Raw genomic sequence first — 23,588 nt, 5'->3', positions numbered from 1 at the left:
AGTCTCAGTTTCATGGGATTACGTATTTAACCCACGAGGTCTCTCAGGTCATTCATATCTTTCAGCATCTTTCTCATTTCTTGCTTCCTCCCCCCACCCACAAATCTCACATAAATTGATGAAGGATTATACACTAAACATGAAGTTATCATTTTTCATTCAAATGCTGACCAAATGTTGTGCATTCTCCATTTAAGAAAAATAGCAACTGAATTTGATTGTTGTAAATATCATCTTTCAGAATAAAATACTTACAACACTAAGTTGGATCAGAAACTTTTTTTTAATTAAGTTTCTTTTGGAAAATTAAGATTAACAGGACTTGCAGTCCACACGTACTTGCTAGAAAATAAAGAGTACACGCACACATGCTCATAAATACCAGCAGACACTTCATTTTCAGGGCAGGTGTCCGTGCTGGTGTCTTACCATTAAAGAATGTCTTTTGGCTGACAGCAAGCCTGTCCCATATCCTGACCCCAAGCCTCCCATCGGTCCATTGTGTGATGGTCCTATTAGATTGTGCATGTCGCTATGGCTACCGGGCATGGCTGTCGAGGGCCCCACCGCGTGGTTTCGCAGGACGTGTATGGCATCGTCCAATCTTTCCAAGCGGTCTTCAATCCGGGTTTGCTAAAAAGAAAAACATTAAAAAATCTGTAATCATAATGCATATAAATATTCTCAGTCATTTCACGGAGTGTGAGCAACGTTTTTGCTTTACGTTCTAATAACACTTTGAAATTTGTCAAAAATGGTCATCACAAAGGTAATACATCCCGTTAATAGTTATGATAGAGGCATATTGTGTTACAGCTTTTGAGAATACATTAAATATATAAGGAAACCGATGGAAAAGTATGCTGCATGAAATTTTATACTAATACAGAATTAATAGGCCACTTTACCCAGGTTTTTTCATCAAATGCATTTTCTCCACATGGTTGTGTGTAATACTGTAGACTGCTTAAGTCAGTACATAAGAGTCCACAGCTTACTTAGTCCAAACTGCTCCATAGCTAGTGCAGTTGCCTTGTGAAGATGCAATATTGACAGGGAGCTTGAGCCAAAGTTTTGAAATATGAGAATGCATGTAGATACTAAGCACCAGCCAAGGGTTCACTATTTCCATGAAATGTTTTTGCTCGTACATCTGAACACGTTGATAGTTGCAGCAACATTCCTGAAGCCAAACTGCAAATAAGATTATTTTTTCCACCTTCCTATATTTTAGGTGAGGAAATAGATTGCAATTCTGGAGAGCTGTAGGGCTTGGAAATATCACTATATAACTAACCTTTTTAAAATTTACCTACAACTTTTTTGACTGAATTTAGTGTAGGATGTTAGTGCTGAAGAATGAAACACATTGGTTACGACACCCAAGGCAGATTTTTCAATTGACTATACTGTACCCCGTAAGTGAGTATGAATGGCTGGAAATTGGGCAGCAACTGGTTACATTGTTTAGTGCCCCACATAAATTTCAGTGGCACTAGAAGTGCCCACCAGTTTCCCAACTGTAATATTTAAATTATGCCTCAAAGATCTCATTTAGATTTCCATTTTAAGGTGCAGTAGCACAGTGGTTATGTTACTGGACTAGTAATATTGTGGGATCAAATCCCACCATGGCATTTTCAGAATTTGAACTTAAAAAAGCTGGAAATCAAAAGCTGGTGTCAGTAAAAAGTGACCAAGAAGCTATCAGATTGTCATAAAAACCCAACCGGTTCATTAATGTACTTTAGGGAAATAAACCTTCCATCCTTACCTGGTCTGGCCTATATGTGGCTCCAGTCCCATATCAATGCGATTGACTCTTAAATGCCCTCTGAAGTGGCTGAGCAAGTCACTCAGTTATAATAAGCTAGGAATGGGCAATAAATGCAGGCCTTGCCAGCAATAGCCACACCCCAAAAATTAATTAAAATAAAACACAATTTCTTGGCATTTGTGTCGAAGAGTACTTTGTCATAAAACCTCCCATACAAAATAGATGTCCAGGGTTGCTAGAGGCATACAGAAGAGTATTTAAAGGGGCCAATAAGACATATTGCTGTAATTTGAGGCTCGCCTTTCAGTTTTTTGGATTGATTTTGGCCTTTTTTTCCTTGTCAGTGTGTAGTTGCTCTGAAAGCTTTTTGTTAGGTGTTTTAGCATTCCATTAAAAAAAAATCTACTATACAGGCGCAATGGGCTGCTCCATAGGAACTCCCCTTTACTTAGGATGTCAATAGTTGTACCACCTGACCAACACATGATCTGAAAATCTAACTTTCAATGTCAGCATCAAGCATTCCTGAATCAGACCCGTGACTGTTAGATGCAAAGCAAATGTCTCTCCACTCTGCCCTATCAACAAACCTTGGCTCCAACCTCAGAACAGGGAAGAAAGGAAAACTGGGTGTGAGACAGGGCATGCTACTGGTTTATGTATCTACAAGCCCCAAATTTCTCTCTCTGCTGCTTCCTAGATATGTTGCCAATGTCCAAATGGCAACCAAGCTCTCTTGGATTGACTCCAATTTGAATATGGCATTATGGGACCCATGTGCGGCTCTTTACTGCAAGTATCAAGTACGTCTGTGTTGGGCTTCTGGCCATACAGGATGCAACACTGGCAGGATTTCCAGGGAAGCCATTCCCCACCAATTCCGCTGCCACAAATGATATCACAAAAGGCGGGGCATGAGTGAAAGAAGTGCCCGCACTCCCCCTGTCGGAATTTGTCACAAGAACATAAGAAATAGGAGCAGGAGTAGGTCATTCGGCCCTTCGAGCCTGCTCCACCATTCAATGAGATCATGGCTGATCTGATCTTGGTCTCAACTCCACTTTCCTGCCCGCTCCCCATAACCCTTGATTCCCCTGTTTTTCAAAAATCTGTCTATCTCCACTTTAAATATATTCAATGACTCAGCCTCCACAGCTCTCTGGGGTAGAGAATTCCAAAGATTCACAACCCTCAGAAGAAATTCCTCCTCATCTCCATTTTAAATGGAGCAAGAGTGCAAATGAGTTCCGCCACAAATTCCTACCACGCTGCTCCCATTATGCCAGATATCACAGAATCACAGAAACCCCACAGTGCAGATAGAGGCCATTTCGGCCCATCGAGCCTGCACTGACACATATCCCACCCTATCCCCGTAACCCCATGTATTTAATCCCCCTAACACTAAGGGTCAATTTATCATAGCCAATCAACCTAACTCGCACATCTTTGGACTGTGGGAGGAAACCGGAGCACCCGGAGGAAACCCACGCAAACACAGGGAGAATGTGCAAACTCCACACAGACAGTCGCCTGAGGCCGGATTCGAACCCAGGTCCCTGGCGCTGTGAGGCAATAGTGCTAACCACTATGCCACCATGCTATGCCCCAAAACTATGAACTTTTTAAGGCTGTCTCATTTTTAAAGAAGAAAATGTAAAAATGCAGTTTTAAAGGATGAAAATGTCTTTTGGTACTCAAAGTGTTAACTTGCCATTCCAATAAATATGAATGTAGTGTTGAGCCCAACTGCTCCTCGGCAGGAATACATGAGGCTAACTTTTTAAAAATGCCACCACTTTTCTCCCCTAAAAAATTCGTAAGTACAGAAATCTCCTAAAGACTTCATTTAATTCACACACATAGAAAAATAGGAGCAGGAGTAGGCCATTCGGCCCTTCAAGCCTGCTCCGCCATTCAACACGATCATGGCTGATCCTCTGTCTCAATACCATATTCCCGCTCTCTCCCCATACCCCTTGATGCCTTTTGTGTCTAGAAATCTATCTATCTCCTTCTTAAAGATATTCAGTGACTTCGGTGGTAGATAATTCCACAGGTTCACCACCCTCTGAGTGAAGAAATTTCTCCTCATCTCAGTTCTAAATGTCCTACCCCGTATCCTGAGACTGTGACCCCTCGTTCTGGACCCCCCCCCAGCCAGGGGAAACATCCTCCCTGCATCCAGTCTGTCTAGCGCTGTCAGAATTTTATACGTTTCAGTGAGATCCCCTCTCATTCTTCTAAACTCTAGTGAATACAGACATATAAAATAGTACGGCATAGATCTATTTAGCCCAATGAAGCAACAGGGAAAAGGCTTCAAAGACACTGCCAGATTAAGTGTGTAAACGGAATAAATGAGTCCAGCTTTATTTTGATAGCATATTGCTACATCCTTTTTTCTCAGACCTACCAAAGAGTGAAGTGGGCCTTCATAAGTGGGAGAGGATGGACCATGGCCTCCATTTATGGACCACACAGAGGTACCTGCTAAAAATAGAGAGCAGGGTTAAAAACTTGGTGTTTAAGGTCAAAACACAAGGGAGGAAAAAAACAGCAAACCCACGCACACATTCAACTTGCCTGAAACACTGGTGGATTGTTTTACCTGTGAGAGTTGGCGGAGATCCAACAGGCGTTGATGGATTTGAAGGGAAACTGTTGTTAGTGTGGTCTGGTGAGTAGATCTAAAACAAAAAGCAGGAACCTTTTTATTAGCAGGGCGTTTTGAATCTAATTATCGCAGTGCACTTATGAACATATGTAATGACAGTGCAAGGTGGCTATTCTATTTGTGCTGTAAGATTATTTATTTCTCTTTTAACACTGTGTAAAACTGCAGGCCCATTTGCTCCACTGTTGAGCATTTTGCATTTGTTGCAGATTTACAGATGTTTCACAGTGAAATTCCCAAGTGTGAAAGATGCAAGTTGTATTAACTCCCAGTGCAGCTCAGGGTACAAACTCTGAAAAGTGGATTTGAGATGGGTCACAAAGCAAGCAGCTTGCAATAGGGCTCCTATAAATATTTAACTCATGTGTTTTTTTTAATGGGGGTGGGGGAAAGGATCTTGTACACACTATTTTATACACACACGGCACATGCAGAGTTGGTGAGCGAGTAGGGGAGGGGTAATGGGGGTTAAGTACAAATGCTGGGAATTCCATATTCAGCTCATTTCACACAGATGCAATCTGGTAATATGAACATATCTTGTGGTGTGTGAAAGGGGTAAACCCATTCATCACTGCTGTCGTGTCCTTCTCCTTGTGTCCATGTCACAAAATCCTGACCTAAGGAGACCCATTTCTCATCTATATTTTGCGAGGAGATGCCCAATATGCCCAAGGTATGCAATGTTCCCTTTAAGCTGTGCAGCCGCGTAGCCGGTGAGCCGGCTTTTAAATTGAAAAAAATGCGGCATGCACGGAATTTTGAATGGGCCGCGCAGCCCGGTAAATGGGCCGCACTACCCCCAAAAAATTACAGGGAACATTGTTGGTATGGCGGATTTTTGTGCTTCTTCTGGCCTGGTCTCCACTCATTGGCCTAGAAATTGGCTTGCACTGCGGGTAGGTGTAAACTAGTTGTAGCGAATAATCCCTTCGACGGAACATAGAAACATAGAAGATAGGAGAAGGAGCCTGCTCCGCCATTCAATGAGATCATGGCTGATCATCCAAATTCACTACCCTGTCCCTGTCTTCTCTCCATATCCCTTGATCCCTTTAGCCTTAAGAAATATATCCAACTCCTTCTTGAATATATTTAATGAATTGGCCTCAACTGCCTTCTGTGGTAGAGAATGCCACAGGTTCACCACTCTCTGGGTGAAGAAATTCCTCCTCATCTCTGTCCTAAATGGCTTACCCCTTATCCTTAGACTGTGACCCCTGGTTCTGGACTCCCCTGCCATCAGGAATATCCTTCCTGCATCTAGTCTGTCTAGTCCTGTTAGAATTTTATAAGTTTCAATGAGATCCCCTCTCATTCTTCTAAACTCCAGCGAGTATAAGCCCAATCGACCCAATCTCTCCTCATACGTCATTCCTGCCATCCTAGGTATCAGTCTGGTGAATCTTCGCTGCACTCCCTCCATGGCAAGAACGTCCTTCCTCAGATAAGGCGACCAAAACTGCACACAATACTCATGATGTGGTCTCACCAAGGCCCTGTACAACTGCAGCAAGACATCCTTGTTCCTGTACTCGAACCCTCTCGCTACGAAGGCCAACATATCATTTGCCTTCATAACCGCCTGCTGCACCTGCATGCTTACCTTCAGCGACTGGTGCACAAGGACACCCAGGTCTCGTTGCACTTCCCCTTCTCCCAATCTATTGCCGTTTAGATAATAATCTGCCTTTCTGTTTGTTATAAATCTCATCATCATAAAGAAACTACTCATGAAATAACACTGGACGGCCAGCTGGTGGCGCCGTCCAAGGAGTATAAATACTCGGGCGTGGGCCCAGCTTGCCCAGGGACATTTTGTAAGACAGGAACTAGTGAAGTACAACTAGACCTCCATGTTCTGAAACAAGTTGATTAAAACCTTGCTTTATGCTCAAACCAAGTGTGTTGTGAGTTTTATTACGTCAATTTAATCAACTTGATATTGACTCCACGCACTGAGTGATTCGGGAACAGCCAGCTACGACTTCAACTGCAGAAGGGAACTCCGGCATAGAAATCAATCCATCATGGACAAACTACTCAGACCCGCCTGTCTTGACCTGGACCCAAATTCACCTACAACTGCTAAGGTATGGAAACACTGGTATCGTACCTTCAGCAACTTCCTCAGGGTGTGTGGTGTAAATGCTCCTGATAAATCAGAGATACTTGCCAATTATGTATCTCCTCATGTGTTTGACTATATCGAAGACTGTGTAGACTATGACTCCACTATCCTAATATTACAGCGACTATATGTTAAGGCCCCAAACGAAATTTTTGCTCGGCATCTATTGGCCACAACTCAACAACAACCCGGGGAATCACTTGGCGAATTCCTTCAAAAGCTTTGCAGGCTCAGCAAGGATTGTAACCTTAAAGCTGTCACAGCTGAGCAGTACCAGAAGGAGCTAATTCGCGATTCCTTTATTAATGGAATTACGTCTCCCTTCATACGCCAGCATCTGTTGGAGAATAAAACCGCAATTCTTCCATCCATCGGATGGCTCGCTCATACACACTATGCAGCCTATGCAGTGACTCAGCATTGACTTTAAAGGGCCATTGCCTTCCTCAACGCGAAACACCTACTTACTTACTATGGTGGACGAATATTCACGCTTTCCCTTTGCTTTCCCCTGTCCTAATATGCTTACTTCCACAGTGATCAAATGCCTTGATCAAGTCTTTTCCCTTTGTGGTATGGCCAATTTCATCCACTCTGATCGGGGTCCCTCCTTCATGTCAAGCGAACTCAAAAGTTCTCTCTCCCAACGGGGAATTGCCACAAGTAAAACAACACCATACCATGCCATCGGTAACGGACAGGTTGAGAGATACAACGCTATCATTTGGAACGCTGTTCATCTTGCACTGAGGTCACACAACCTACCAGACCAGCAGTGGGAAACTATGCTCCCTGACGTGTTGCATTCCATCAGGTCTCTTCTTTCTACATCCTCCAATGTCACACCTCACAAGCGATTCTTCAGCTTCCAGCGTTGCTCCACTCATGGGACATCCCTACCGTCATGGTTGGCAGCTCCCGGCCCTGTGCTGCTCCAAAGATTTGTCCGATCTTCTAAAAACGATCCCCTCGTCGACAAGGTAGAACTCACGGACGTCAATCCCACGTACGCGCACATGCGGTACCCTGATGGCCGGGAGCCCACCGTTTCGCTCCGGGATCTGGCTCCCTGTCCAGCCGGTTCCATGGACCCAACTGATAGAGGGACCCACGATGATGATGCCGACACTCTGCGCTCCCTCGAAGATGACGCCCTACCTGGGACATCGAGAGATCTGCCGGCTGCCCCACCGGATGCACTCAGGGAGCCGAGCGCTCCCCATGGGATGGCCACCCGAGGCCAGGATGCCGGTCAATCCCCGGCTATCAAACAGGATGACGCCAGCTCTGCACTGGTGGGGACCCACACCCGGAGTCATGATCTCCCCAGCCTCCCTCGGGTCGATCAGGGCAACACGGGCCCTGTTGATCCAACGGTACGGATCAAGCGGCCCAGGGACCAAGACACGGTCTGGGGAGATGAGCCTTCTAGCCATAAACAAAGATCTAAAAGACTGCGGCTATTTGTGGTCCGCCTAATCTGTTAAAAGGAAGTCGTCGGACTTCCAAATCTTTTAGGCAGGAAGAATGTTATAAATCTCATCATCATAAAGAAACTACTCATGAAATAACACTGGACGGCCAGCTGGTGGCACCGTCCAAGGAGTATAAATACTCGGGCGTGGGCCCAGCTTGACCAGGGACATTTGTAAGACAGGAACTAGTGAAGTACAACTAGACCTCCATGTTCTGAAACAAGTTGATTAACTCAAACCAAGTGTGTAGTGAGTTTTATTACGTCACTGTTTTTGACACCAAAGTGGATAACCTCGCATTTATCCACGTTATATTGCATCTGCCATGCATCTGCCCAATCACCCAGCCTGTCCAAATCAAACTGGAGTTTCTCGGCATCCTCCTCACAGCACACACGCCCACCCAGCTTTGTGTCATCTGCAAACTTGGAGATATTACATCTAGTTCCCTCGTCTAGATCATTAATATATATTGTGAATAGCTGGGGTCCTAGGACCGATCCCTGCGGTACCCCGTCACTGACCGCCACTCGGAAAAAGAACCGTTTATTCCAACTCTTTGCTTCCTGTCTGCCAACCAGTTCTCTATTTAAGTCAGTACCTTGCCCCCAATCCCATGTGCCTTAACTTTACATGCTAATCTCTTATGCGGGACCTTATCGAAAGCCTTCTGAAAGTCCAAATACCCCACATTCACTGGTTCTCCCTTATCTATTTTACCAGTTACATCCTCAAAAAATTCCAGTAGATTAGTCAAGCACGATTTACCTTTTGTAAATCCATGTTGACTTTGTCCGATCCTGTCACTGTTTTCCAAGTGCTCTGCTATTACATCTTTTATAATAGACTCTAGCATTTTCCCCACTACCGATGAACGGTTAGACTCTATTAGGCCGCATGTAGACCACATTTTCCTGAACAGGGTAAACTAATTTGGTGAAAGAAGTATCCAACTGGCGTTAGGTCCCTTATTTGCATATTCAGAGGGCTTAATGCCTGTTCCAGGTGGGGGCACTGGATACTTCTTTTGATGCCTATGGCCAGCATGACGAGAGTCGCACTTCCAGCTCAGAATGCACGAGCTCACTCCGTCCGCCATATTGGATGCTTTGTTATTGGATGCTTGTAAAACGGGCGCAGCATCATCAAATTTCTAGGCCATTATCTCTCCACAGTGGCATAGCTAAGATTGGGGAAGTCAGCATTCAGGAAGTCATTGGGTAAAGACTGCATCTCACAACACAGTGGCGTAGTCCGTTAATGCTATAATAATGAGCTGCACGTCATACCAAGTCGCACATCTGTGATTTCACCTAGTCTCTTTTATTTTTAAAAAGAAGAAATATATATTGATAGGAAAATACTTTAAAGAGTGGGAGCCCCAACGCTATGTTTTTTTCTAAAACTTAGCGATAAAAAATCTTTAACATCTTTTTTATATCTATTTTTTTGACTTAGAGTAACAGGCATGGTTATCATTAAAAAAAAAATCTCCTAAGGGCTAAAGGTCCAAACTGTTTTCAAATTCAACTGGGCCAACCCCATTTCCCAGGTCAGGCCACTTTGGATGGCATCAGTAAGAATTCCAGCTAAATGCAGCAATAGCAGGTTTCGTGCCAGGCAGCCCCTGCAGCTGTCTTTAGAACAGATTATACCATTAAAAATAAATTCCAAATCCCATCCAGGCAGCCAAGAAGTTTGGATTAAATTGGTTGTGCCCGCAAGTAATCATCTGCAAGAGTATCCCTGTCTGGTGAGGTTATCGCAAGTGTTTTGAGGTGTTCCATTCTCACATCGTTGCATTACGTGGCGACCAGACATACAAGAGCAAGTAAAACAACTCCTCCTCACCATTCACAGCCTTCCCCCTATTCCAACAACAAAAGAAGATGAGTGAACAATAGTCCCTCCACTTACTGATGCAAGTGCTTTACCCAGTGCATCGCCAGTCTGTGAGCCGCCAGTTGAGCCTCCTGCTCTGCTTACTAGAAGGAGAAAAAAAAATTAAAGTTCATCAAATTAGGCCACAACCTGCAGAAACATTCCAGCATAATATTTCACTTATGGGGGAAACAAAACCGTGATACAGGGCTGTGGAAAACCGCCAGATGACGTCACGGATGTTGGACTGTAACATTATCAGTTATATTTGATACAGACGGAGTATTAGGTGGGGAGAAAAGTGTCAACCACTGAGGGCTTCGAGCTTTCTACATTTTGCAGACTTAACAGCAATTCCCATTAAGTTTTTTTTTAACTGAATGCCCTTGTCCTATACTGATCAAACTTGGAGAGCGTCATGTATGTCAGAAGATACTGGTGCCCAGACCGCTTAGAAACAGCTGTTCCCTTCGACTTAAGTTAGTGTTCAGAGATGCACAGACAGAATGAGGATAGGTCTCAGCATGCTTAGTTCAGAAAGCAAAAGTCTGAGGAGACGCAGGCGCTTATGAAGGTTACGCTTCAAATACCGAAGGCACAAAGTCAGAGACAGTTCCCAGCGTGCCTATATTTGAGTGGCAACCAGATGAAGCTGGTGAGAGCAAATCTCTTATTGGAGTCCGTAATAAATCTTTTTAAGAAGGGAATTAAATAGATGCTTGAAAAAGAGGGTTATTAAAGGGTATGGGGCGCTAGCAGGAGAGTAGGATTAAAATAGGTGGTTCATGTGGAGACCAGCACTGTTGGGCCAAATGGCCTGTTTCTCTGCTCTGAATTCGATGATTCTATAAGTCTGGAGAAAATCTGATCCAGGATTATGAAGTTATTAAGGCAATAATTTACGAACACAAACATGAAAGCATTTAATGCAGTCTATTTATTATTATATATATATATATATATATATATATATGAGGTACTTACATATAACTTATTTGACGATGGCATTTACGGGGCAGTTATAGTATACAGTTTGAGTCGATGTGACATAGTTTTGATATGCAAACTGGATAGTGCAATTCAGCTGCAATGTCACCAGAATTGCATTTCTGGCCATTGTTGTGGGATCATCTTCTGGAAGCAATCTTTATGCACAATGCAGTACAATAGCAGCGGATATGAAATAAACCTTAAAAGGTTGGACTACCTGGGAACTTTTCAAAGTTCATTTTTAGGGGGTAATTTCACTGGCGTCAAGTGCGAATAGGAAAATAAGGGCTGCAGTGGCGCAACCCATCTCCACTACTGCACTCAGTGTTAGTGATGTTCCATGTCAAGAATGGAGCCTTGAAAAATTACCCTTAATCTTTTCATTGTTAGCACATGGATCCCCACATGCACACACTTCAGAGTAGGAATCACCACTGGGGGCCATGCCTTCAGCTGCTGAGGCCCTAAGCTCTGGAATTCCTTCCCTAAGCCTCTCCGCCTCTCTACCTCTCTTTCCTCCTTTAAGACGCTCCTTAAAATCTACGGGGTAAAAATTGGGTAGCACCCCCTTTATTTTAATTTTAGCGCCCTGAAAAAATTAGCGCCCTCACAGCCGATTTTCCCAGGTAGCGCCCCGAGAGGGAGGAGGGGCGCTACTGGAAGCGCCCCGCGTCCCTCTTGGGGCGCTGCAAGCCAATATCGTGTTACTACGTGCCGCTGTGCCATGCTCTGCGGCACGTCGCGCCAAGGTACTGCAGGCCTTCCTCCCCTTATTAAAGGGGAGGGGTCTGGCGCAGCGCGTTCCGGCGTCCAGCTTGGCCACCAGGGATCGGAAGTGCCGGCAAACGAGCCCGGCACTCAAGAGGGGGGCTTCACAGAGGCCGGGGACAGCAACGTGGGCAGGTGCTGGCAGGTGACCAGCAACAAAAATGGCCGCCCGCCACATCCCCTTTAACTAGCGCCGCCCTGGCCGCAGGTAGGACCCCCTGACCCCGGCGGACATAGCGTCCGGTGGTAAGTCGGGGGGCGCCACCCAATATTACAGCTGGGGCACGAGTGGGGTGCTGCGCACGGCGATGATGTCATCGCCGGTGGCGCAGTGCCGCGCAGCGCTAACGCTGAATTCCGCGGGAGGCGTTAGTGGCGCCATGCCCAGGCGCTAGGTAATTTGCGCCCTATTAGCGCCCTAAGGCACAAATCAACTGAATTTAGCCCCCTACCTGTTTCTGTCCTAATATCTCCTTACGTGGCTCAGTATCAAATTTTGTTTGCTAACGCTCCTGTGAAGCACCTTGGGATGTTTTGCTACGCTAAAGGTGCTATATAAATGCAAGTTGTTGTTGATAATTAGGAGCAGGAATCATGACTGACTTCTCCCCACCCTTACCCAGGGACACTGAATCCAAATCTAGCTTCCCCATCACTGCCCCAGCAGTGATCTACTAACTTGATGCAAATCAGGCATCAAACGTGGGTTGTTCCCAGTCTATATGGCGCAGCAACATGCCATGTGATGCATTTACACATTGAACTGTTGGCTGAGATCTCAATTAACTTTCTGCATTCTTTTGAAGAACTGAGGTACAAAAATAAAGATATGCAAAGCATTGGTTAAGCAACAGTTATAGTTCTGCGTGCACTTTCTGGCTCCCAATTATAGAAAGGATATTAAAGTTATAAAGAGTGTTCAGTGCAGATTCACCAGGATAATGTCAGGGATGGGAAACTGTAATTATGAGAAGAGACTTGAAATATAGGAACTATTACCACTGGAACACAGCAGGCTAACAGAAGATTTAAATAGATTTTTTAAAATGATGATAGGAGTGAATAGAGAAAGAATGGGGGGAATTTTCCCAGCCCTGGGGAGGCGGGACTGCCGGGAAAATGGCAGAAACTGGGAGCGGGTACTGACACCGCTCCCAACCCGCCTCTGTGCCATCTTCCCGGGAGGTGGCTCCCCAAGTCGCGCAGGGTCCCGTCTCCTCGAGGCGGGAAGGGGATTAGAGCCAATTAACTGCCTGTTAACAAAGTAGTTAACAGGCAGTTTTGAGGCTTATCCCCATTTTACGCCTGCAATTGCGGGCTTCCCAACGGCTGCGAACCTCACCAGGGTCAGCGAGGCGAGCAGTGGGTCTGCGGGGGTGAGAGGGGTCAAAATGTCCACTGTAAAGGTGAGTGATGGGGGCAAGTGTGGGCAGGTAAGTATGAGAGGTGAGTGTAAATTGTTGGAAAAAGTTTCCTTACCATTGCTTCTTCCTGCAGGCTTCAACCTTTGAGGATCCGGAGGTGCCTCATCTCAACGGCAGAGATGACAGAATGGCTGCTGCATTCTCAGATGCAGCAACCATCTGCTTTCTGCTGAAGAGAGAGGTCTTGGTGAGCATTCTGTGCAAGAGCTCACCTTAGAACAGAGACTATCAGTGTTTGACAGCTTCTCAAAGCTGTTCAAGGCTGACAATGCATCTGTCAAAAATACGCTGACGTCATAAATTTCCCTTAATTGGCCGGTAAGGGCGGGCTTAACAAGATCAATCAAGGGAAAATAGCATGGGTTGGTCAGACGTCGCTGGGGGCAGGACTGAAACCCGAAAACCAGCAGCCCCGCCCCCAATGCACCTTCATTGACAAAATCCAGCCCAATATTTCCACTGGTTGAGGAATCAGTGACCAGGGGTCAGTAATTTAAAACCATCGCTTAATGAGTGAGGGAGAGAGGTTAGGAGAAACTTATTTTTGCAGGGATTGTTGGAGCATGGAATGCTCAGGGAGAAGTTGAAGTAGAGCGCATTGCACCTTTTAATGGAAAATTGGATAAGTACTTGATGCATGGGGAAAGTTCAGGGGAGAGTACAGGGCAATTAGGGATGGGCAATAAATGCTGGTCCACATCCCATAAAAACAAATTTTAAAAAAGTGGGATTCATTTTGCATTTCTCAGCATAGACACAAATGGCTGAATGGCTTTACTATAATGTAAACTTGTAAGGTTCTCTTTTAATTGAATCAGTCCCAAATTTATCAAGGCTCTGTCTTAGTGAAAAACGTGTTTGGGCAAACCATTTCTCTGAGAGGGAGCAGCCTGTGTCACTGTCATCACAATGATGTTACTCAAGTGATGTGATGATGTTTTTAATGTAATTTACATCGCTCTAAAGGAATGAAAGACGTTTCCCAAAGACTCTTCGTGAAGGCAGTGCCCTTTTAATGATCACTTGGCTGACTTAGACAAACAGTGTTTCACGCAAGCCCAACTTTACATTCAGACATTACTCAAGCGTCTGAGGTCTCTTGGGTGTGGTCATTGCTAATGGCTTGAACATTTTATTTTTAAGATCTTCTGGAATGTTTTTGGTCTTCATGAATGATAGCCCAATTGCAATTCTCAAAAACAATGCTTTCTTGTGGATTAAACGTAGAAAAAGGTTTACCAGGTTGATATGTATTAAAACGCTTTACAATCCCATTCTGGATTTTATTCCTGCTAGAACAGTTGCTGATAAGTGATATTTTAATCATTTTTATTATTTTAATAATTAGAATCATTGGATGGTGCAACATAGAAACAGGCTGGTCATCCCATATGAGCCAGCTGGTTTAATCCCGCTTGCTGCTCATACCCTTTAATATTCTTCTTTTTCAAGTATCCATGTCATTCCCTTTTAAAATAATTTATGGACAATGTGGGTGTGAAAATCCATGCCCCATCCAGCCACAAATACATCAGGAGTACGGCAGAAAGGCCAGAAATTGGGGTGTAGAGTGGGCCAAGAAGCCAATGAGGCAGAGGTCCCACTGATGGATTGTAATGGGTGAACAGCTGTTGCAGTAAAAAAAAATGCTTTGGCTATTAGAAGTAGCATATATTCAATAATTCGAATGTTCTCCCTCAACCCCTCCAAGAATGTCTTTTGTTTGTAAGTTTTTGGATAGATACATATTTTGGTAATTATTTTTAGTATATAATAACTGTGTACAGAAACAACATGAAAAACAATCAGTGTGCTATAGTCATGCTATTTAACTCTGATGCTTTTACGGTTCATATAACACTTTGTTCTAGTGAAATAAATTGGTTGGCTTGGATCAACTGATTCAATAACCTCCCGGCACCAAAAAATGCACCAAAACAGTAGCAGTGAGGAGTTATGTGCAGCTTTTGATAAATTCAGTAAAGCTGTTTCTATCTATTTCAGCAACACCATCAATCAGTACTCCATTGACTGTAAAGCACTTTGGGACATGCTGAGGTTGTGAAAGGCACTATATGAATGCAAGTCGTTTTTTTTGTAACTTACCCATGATATTGTCTGTTCCGTTGGCAGGCGGTGTGCAGGATGAAGCGCCAAAGTGATTTGTGCCACTGCGGTGGAAACTGGACATCGGTGGGAGACTGGCATTGATGTCTGTTGAGGAGTGTGATGGGTAGCTCTGTGGTTTATATATTTATATATTATATAGAAATAAAAGAGGAAAAAAATATATTAATTTTACATTTCAAGTTTTCAATTCTAGATTAATCAGATTTTGTTTTCAAACAAGTCGTGCTTTATATTTGCATTCATCTGATGTCCACATAGAATCATACAGCACAGGAGGCCATTCAGTCCACCCTGCCTGTGCTGGCTCTTTGAAAGGGTTATCCAATCAGTCCCACAGCCCTGCTCTTTCCCCATAGCCCTGCAAATTTTTCCTTTTCAAGTATTTATCCAATTCCCTTTTGAAAGTTACTATTGGATCTGCTTCCACCACCCTTTCAGGCGGTGCATTCCAGATCACAACTCGCTGAGTAAAAAATTCTCATCTCCCCCCTCCCCCCCCCGGCTTTTTTGCCAATGATCTTAAATCTGTATCCTCAGGTTATCGACCTTCCTGCCAGTGGTAACAGTTTCTCCCTATCTACGCTATCAAAACTCCTCATAATTTTAACGCCTGTATTAAATCTCTCCTTAACCTTCTTTGGTCTATGGTTATAATTAGATTTTGTTTCCAAACCAGTCTTACTTTATACTTGCATTCCAACCATGCCTGATCCTGTTCCTCACCTGATGTCCACATCTGTGCACTTTCCTGCAGGATATACTGAATAGCCATCTAGGGCTGAAATGCTGGCTGATTTTTACCAGGGCACCGAGGTCAATTGTGGTAGCCCGAGCACAATCCCAGGTGTGATCTGCTAAATCAGTGCAAACCTGGGCCTCCTGGGCATTTAGCCACAGAACCACGGGCAAGAGGGCAACAGCCTCAATTTTTACGTTCAAAAGGTATACAAAATGGCATGTTATTGCATCCCAAAAAAATTCTTATGTACTTCACTGTATGAACCTCTGTAGCGTTTTATGATAATAATAGTGTAATGGTTAAATTAAGTTAACATCACCATCATCATCTTTTTAACAGAAGATCATCCTCAAGGTATATCATTTTAAATAAAAAGGTACATGCTTGCATCAATAAAAAAAGTGCTCCAGATAAGCGCGAAGTGTGCACATGCAGTAGTAATACAATGTAAATAACCGAGATTTTGAGCAGTATTTGTTTTGTTTTTTTAATCGAGATAGCTGGGTGAAACCAAGGATTTTTTTCATATTGATGCTGGTTTCAACTTTTAACCCTCAGTACAGTGACTTTCTTTAAAAATAACATAATTATCTTTTTCATACATTAAAGTCGACGTTGAATTGTAAATGGATCCACAAATCATCAAATCTTTTAACTAAATTCTCTTGCCCGTACAGAAGACCCTGTGCGTGCATTAAAAACCACAAAGGGGCCCTGTGAGCTGTTAATGCTTTGGGTACAAAAATCCTAACTCGGGGAGGGAAAGCCTGGGAGGAGTGGACTACAAGTTCAATGCTCCCCCACAGAGGAGTTCCAGAGGATGCTGACAGTGACTCGACGGAGGAGTGTGGGGTTTCAGAGAACTTCGGTATAAATATTTAATACTAATGTGCAGCCAACACTGGGCGGAGTTATTCTCATGCACTTGAAACAATGCTCCCACTGGCGTATTACTGTCCTACAGTAAGTCGGAATAGTATGTGCTTTTTATGTGTTCAGTACTGCTTTGTTTGCAGTTATGCCAGAGTGCAACTGGGGCTTGAAGTATGTGTTACAGAAAGAACAGTACAAACATTCTTGTAGCAATTGATTGTTTTTTTACATCCTAAAGGAAAAAAGTGTGAACTCCCCTTAGGGCCAGTTTTCCTTTCCACTGCAAAAGATGGCAACCACAAACAACCAGGAAAGTTAAAAAAAGAGTAGGAGAGAAGTAAATCAAAAAGTGTGATGTCAGTTTGACTTTTTAATATCTATATAAGAAGAAGGGAAAAGCAGTGGAGGTAAGGAGCTCTGGGAGGGAATGACTCTCCATTTCAATTACTGTACAGTCAAACCTGTAGTGTTAGCTGTGGCTCAGTGGGTAGCACACTCGCCTCTGAGTCAGAAGGTTGTGGGTTCATAGTCCCACTCCAGGGACTTGAGCAAATAAAACTAGGCTGACACTCCAGTGCAGTGCTGAGAGGGTGCTGCTTTTCGGATAAGACGTTAAACAGAGGTCCCGTTTGCTCTCTCAGGTGGACGTAAAAGATCCCATGGCACTATTTCGAAGAAGAGCAGCAGAGTTATCCCCGGTGTCCTGGCCAATATTTATCCCTCATTGGCTGTTAAGTGCTTTGAGTTGTCCGGTGGTCGTGAAAGGCGCTATATAAATGCAAGTCTTTCTTTTCTTTTTTCATCATTTGAAGCCCCATTTCCAAACCCTACATGATTGGGTAAACTCTTAATAAGACAATTATCAAGTAAGTCTCCACTAGATTGTAGTAGAGTCTTGACTGGATTTTCTTTTTAATTTACAGATTTTGTTAATAAAAATGGCAGAGCATGTTGGTTTTCATTTTATTTTAGGAATCTCTAAAATCAACCTTCCTCAGCCAAATGGCCTCTTGTTTGCTCTCTTCCATTTGTGTGTTTTTTTTAAACAGTGTGCTCACTAGGCACACAGCCGAGATTGAAAACACTAGTTTTTTCCATGCCAAGCAGCCCACCCAAATAGAAGCCCATGGGCTTACAATGAAGAGAAGAGCTGTATTTGATTTACAAAAAATAAATTAAGCCATTATTTATATAAAAAAGCATAGAAGAAATAAAAAGCAATTTACAGAACTTTTAGATCATTTTTTAATTAAATGCACATTTTTGTCAATGGCTGTGAGCAGACACTTCCTGGGATCTGTGTAGCAATATTTTACGTTCAATATTTAATCACATTAACAGAAGAAATGTATTGGAGTTTTTCTTATAGTTTATTTTGTATTTTTCCATTGAGTAACTTAGACGAAGGGTGAAGACAAGATGTAAGATGCCATTAAGGTGAAAAACAGTACAGTAGTAGAGAGGATGAGGCAAATCAAGAATTGTTGGTTAGTAATAGCACGTGTGTGATTTAACAGTGTTTTGATTGTATGAGGAAGGGGTAACTAGGGAGGTGAGGAGTTGCCGGGAAAGAAATAACTTAAATGTGCACGTATGTATGCATAAATTTCACTGTTAAAAAGGGAACCATTAAAAATAAGAGTCTCACCCAGTTTGTGATCCGACTGGTCAGGTTATATGTGGTCAAAGAATCCCAATAGTTCCAAGCAAATAGATGCGATCACACTTCATAACTAATTTTTTTAGCAGGAGGAACTTACAAAGAGATTATAGATCCCTCAGATCATGTTATTGTTGCTAAAATTCAATGGGCCCTACAAGATGCGGTATACTGACATTAGCTTTGGAGGCACTTTCACTGTATTTGAGAGCATACTGTGATGATTTTAGACACAGGTAAGTGGAGGCGGGGAGTACTTACAATGTAAAATACTCTCATTTAAGCAAGCAAACAAAATTGTTCAGATAAGTTGCTGCTAGCTCCCCAATTCATTAATGCACCATACAGAACAGGAAAGTTGCATGTTGGATTCTCAGTCTATGTTGAGTTAGCTGATCTCAGATGGGGCTGTAGTATGAGCACAGCCATTGGTCTCAGTGCTCCTTTACTATGGAGGGGCCAAAATCAGTTAGAGCACATATGTATGGATATCGGATGACGACAGGACCAGACTCGGCTGTGCTGCCTCCGGTGATTGAATAGTTGGTTGACATCACTGTCTAGGCTCACACAAAGATTGGGCCCATTGGGAAAGTACCCCCACTATGGCGTAAATCAGTTCCTTCAGGGGGAAGAGGGGAAAAGAATACAATATACAAAAAAAAATCTTATAGTATTTCTCCAATCTACTAGAATACTAATTAAAATTGCTTTTAATACAAAACAGTTCGTATGCAGTTTAAAGTAAGAAATTATGCAACAGAAATGGTTTTTTTTTTGAACAAGACACTGAACTCCCCGATATGTGAATAAGAACGCTGAGGCAAACAAGTTAAGTTTGATGAGCAGGAGCTGACAATATTAAAGAAAGATGCTGGTCGGCTGCCAGCAGATAAGATGCCACTATTACCAGGCGATCGTGTGGATGCAGGCTGCAGTAACTGCTGGACTGTGGAACGTGGGAGGAGTTTCCCAGCATGCCTCCATAACTGGGCTGATTCATTGCACCAGAGGAAGTCCACGGATCGGAGTTGTGATGCCCATCTGGAAAGAGAGGTCAGGTTACATTGACTCCGTCAGAGAGAAAAAAAAAAGCCCCACAAAAACATTCTTAATTGAGCATTCCTGCTGATTATTTGATTGCAACTATTTGGTTGGTAATGAACCCTTAATTAAAATGTGCCATTGTTTTGGAACTGTAAGAAGACCTCTAAGCAACATTCATCTGTGGAATTCTTTTTGATTTAAAACAAAATGAAAAAAAAAGCAGTCTCAGCCAAATGAATAATAGAAATAATCACGAAGAAAGAAAGTTGGCATCGCAGGTACAATCATGCAGTCAAAGGTTAAAGTTAATTCATCTGATTAATACCAATCTGGCTGGTAATGCAAGAGCTGCAGCTGGAAATGGAGTCAGTAGGCAAAACAAATTGCACACACATACTTACAGAAGGGTCCCAAACCTTTTGTACATAACTCTAATTTCCTTCTGATGCTGGCTATTGCATGCTCATAAAGCAAAGACTTCTTGCTTAATTTTCCACCACGTCCTCTTGCGCATCCTCGGTTTTCTATGCCTCACCATTGGTGACTGTGCCTTCAGCTGCCTAGGCCCCAAGCTCTGGAATTCCCTCCCTCCCTAAACCTCACCGCCACACTACCTCTCTCTCCTTCTTCAAGTCACTCCTTAAAACCTACCTCTTTGACCAAGCTTTCGGTCACCAGCCCTAATAGCTCTTTATGTGGCTCGGTGTCAAATTTTGTCTGATAACGTTCCTGTGAAGTGCCTTGGGAAGTTTTACTACATTAAAGGTGCTACATAAATGCAAGTTGTTGTTGCCAACTGAGATGGCAGTATTTCAATATTAATACTGTTGTGTAATACAGCATACACACGAAAATTAAAGAGAGCATTACTATGGTGGAGGAGCGAGTAGTGCTTCAATATAAAGGGCTCCTAGAAAAACAAAACTCAAACAAATCTCCTTACCCAGTCAGAGATGTCAGAGGAATTCATATTTCTAATCTTGTTTCCCACCCCTAAAGAGACTCCCTCCATTTCTGGATCTGACATAACTGGACGCAACTCTACGGACACCAGCAAACTGCTTTACCAGAAATACTTCAGATTGACATCTGGGGGGCCCAGTCCTCTATGTCATTCAGAAGGCATCTGAAGTGGCAAAATTCAGGATTAGCCAAGTGGTGCTGTGTGGAGCATGTTTGCTAAGCACAATGGAGATTACATTTTGCTAGGTGTCAGCCTGGTCCCCACAGATGACACCCGAACACCTCCTAAATAAAACCAGCCTCGGTAGTATTAGTGTTCGTCTAATGAGCTGAGCCACAAAAACAGCACTGGTTCACAAGTAAGAGTGCAATGCTACACGGCTCATTCACACTTTCAGTTGTTGGGCTGATGGATTAACACAAATAGCTGAGGGGGTGGGAAGGGATTGAGAAACACACACATTCAAAGACAAATTTGAAGGTTTTTTTCCCCCTGACATTTCTTCAACTGTAATAACTAAAATCAAAAAAGCAAGGTGTTTCATTTCAAAAATCAACTGCATTGATTAACATTCACCTACCCTGCATAAAGAATGAACTAGGAAATGTGCTAGTAGGTGGCTTGGAGGAAGGGTAGCCAGGCGAATCCCTGTTATAATCGGCGGTGCTTGCTGATGGGGCATACACCTGCAAAAAAAAGCATAATATTCATCTACTGTTAAAAAAAAATGTTTAACTGTTTTCAATAACTAAACAGTAGGACAGGCACTAGGGTACTTACAAACCAACTCTTAAATGTAAAAAGCACTTCTACTGACTAGTGGGAAATGTTGGTAAGATGCATGTGGGAACATATGGTACACTGCTGCACCCTACTTCTTCTCTCCCCACACCAAGGCCGCGATTTCGCCTACCTGGGCGGCTTCAAGGCGGGAGAGTTCAGCGGTGGGGGTGGGGGGGACAAACCCACTGCTGCGTGGATCCCGTTGATCAATATGATCTTGTCCTAATGGGCCTCGTTAGTCTCGCCCTGCGCGTTTCCCAGCCCTATTAAAGGGTACAGGTTTGGTGACATCATCGGATGACGTGGTTATTGCCGGTTTATTTTAAAGGGCCATGGCCCCAGTTAGTCAGTTGCAATTTGATACCATTCAGTGCTGTCACTGTTTGAGTCTCTGCACTATGAGCTTCCAGCGCCAAAGATCAGCACCTCCCTTCTCAGATGGGTCCCTCCATCATCTTGTGAAGGGAGTGAGAGCACGTAGGGAGGTTCTCTTCCCTACGGATGGTAGGAAGAGGCCTCCCCAGCAGATGAAGGCAGCGTGGCTGCAGATATCGCAGGAGGTTACGAGGCTGTTAGTGGTGGCTCGCACCTGGCTGCAACATCCCTTGTATCTTCATCCATCCCTCTAACTCTATCTACATTATCAGGTCACCATCTTACTATGCAGCCCTCATACTCAGCCTCATCGTTATGCAATGACAGCAACTAACAACACAAAAGGAGGCACCTTGGTATTGCCAACCCACTCCATCAAATTCCCCGTGTAAAGCTCTATGCCATTCCATTCCTTACACTCATTCCATCACTCTCACTGAACCTTCTCTTCTTTCCTTCCTTGCAGGAGAAGATAGCCCACAATAAGAGGGAGAGGGAGAGAACGGGAGGAGGCCCTCAACAAGCCATGTCATATCTGACCACTGCAGAGGAGGCAGCACCGGAGATTGCTGGAGTGGTGGACCTTCCAGAAGTGGAGGGGCTCATTAGAAGCTGGTGACAGAATGAATTTCCATACAATTGCATGCCTTTCATCAGTCCCTCATATGGGGTGTGATGTCAAGACAAGATGATTGCTCATCATGTGGATAATGGTATGTGTCTGCAGTCAACATCCTGTATATCTAACTGATGTCTCCACTCTCCCACAGGTCCATCAAGAGCTCCCCCCAATGTCCAGGAGGAACAGCAAGAAGACTCCTCAGAGGAGCCTCCTGCCTCTGAGGACGCAGCATCACCTCAGATAAGGCAACCCAGCACCAGTGCAGAGTCGCACACCTCGGAGGGTATGTCGCGAGATAGAGTAGTGTTGTCACCTGGTGTCTCACAGATCACAACTGAGCAGCAGCAGATGGTGGAGACAGGGACAGCACTGGAGACTCCTCATCGGAGGGCACAGGAGTCTCCTAGCTCTGTTCAGCTGCATGCAGACGCTGAGCCTCAGGGCCATCCAGGAAGAGGACAATCCTGGAGCTGCAGAACAAGTGCAGGAGACTTTGACTGGTTTTGTGGCCGCGGTGACTGCGAGTGTGCAGAGAATGGAGGAGTCCATCTCCAGCATGAGCAACACTGTGGCACAGTCACTGGCAACTATAGCTTCCTCCATGGATAGGATGGCCACCTGCATGGAGGAGACACGGCGCCAGTCACTCTTCAAGATAGATGCTCATCTATGGAGGAGAGACACCAGAGGCTCATAGACGTCCTTTGTAGGAGGGATGTCGGTATAGAGGTGGGCCCTCATGGCCCCACTGAAGTGCAGCTCTCCAGCTACTTGCGAGCAGGTAAGTGCGGATGGCCCATGAGAGGGATGATGGTGGGAGGGGACATGGAAGTGGGGGCTCCGCTCCAGGCGCTCTGACTTCCATCCTCTTGCCAACCCCTCGGCCAGAGCCCCAGATGCCTCCCCGGGCAGTGATGGCCGAGTCTGCGCATGCACAGTCGCAGGAGGAGCAGACTTTGGCAGAGCCATCAGCGGCTCCAAAACCCAGAGGACGACTGCCAAAGGCATCTAAGCAGGCACAGCAGAGAGATGAGGAGGCTGCCTCTACCTCTGCTGAAGCTACAGGGGCAGCACGATGTAGAAGCACCTGGAAAAGAAAGATCCCACACAAATAGTCACAAGGGTAGTCACTCGGGTATCTTTTTCATTATCAATGTCATGTTAATATTCTATGAACTCTTTTTAATAAATCATATAATTGTCCCACTTTGAGGTTGTTGCCAAATGTGTGTGATCAAATGGAAGTGGCAGAGTGAAGGCTCAGGGCTCATT

At 44.1% G+C, this 23,588-nt stretch overlaps 1 protein-coding gene across 13 annotated transcripts in view; it reads right to left on the bottom strand.

Moving 5' to 3' along the window:
- The window catches only part of tcf4 (transcription factor 4), a 679,628-nt gene that overhangs the window by 59,495 nt on the left and 596,545 nt on the right, over positions 1 to 23,588 (bottom strand). For all 13 annotated transcript variants that reach the window (XM_085974559.1, XM_085974581.1, XM_085974567.1 and 10 more), the window contains 7 exons: positions 21,117 to 21,222; positions 19,436 to 19,569; positions 15,230 to 15,362; positions 9,978 to 10,045; positions 4,389 to 4,467; positions 4,194 to 4,270; positions 430 to 633 (listed from right to left, as the gene is read on the bottom strand). In XM_085974559.1, coding sequence (XP_085830685.1) covers positions 430 to 633; positions 4,194 to 4,270; positions 4,389 to 4,467; positions 9,978 to 10,045; positions 15,230 to 15,362; positions 19,436 to 19,569; positions 21,117 to 21,222 — 801 coding nt within the window. The remainder of the gene's footprint in view (positions 1 to 429; positions 634 to 4,193; positions 4,271 to 4,388; positions 4,468 to 9,977; positions 10,046 to 15,229; positions 15,363 to 19,435; positions 19,570 to 21,116; positions 21,223 to 23,588) is intronic.

The sequence above is a fragment of the Somniosus microcephalus genome, chromosome 2 (genome assembly GCF_052327205.1).
Source record: "Somniosus microcephalus isolate GS21.2 chromosome 2, FLI_Smic_1.0, whole genome shotgun sequence".
In the NCBI taxonomy this organism is placed as follows: domain Eukaryota; kingdom Metazoa; phylum Chordata; class Chondrichthyes; order Squaliformes; family Somniosidae; genus Somniosus; species Somniosus microcephalus.
This window is presented reverse-complemented; position numbering and strand designations above follow the sequence as displayed.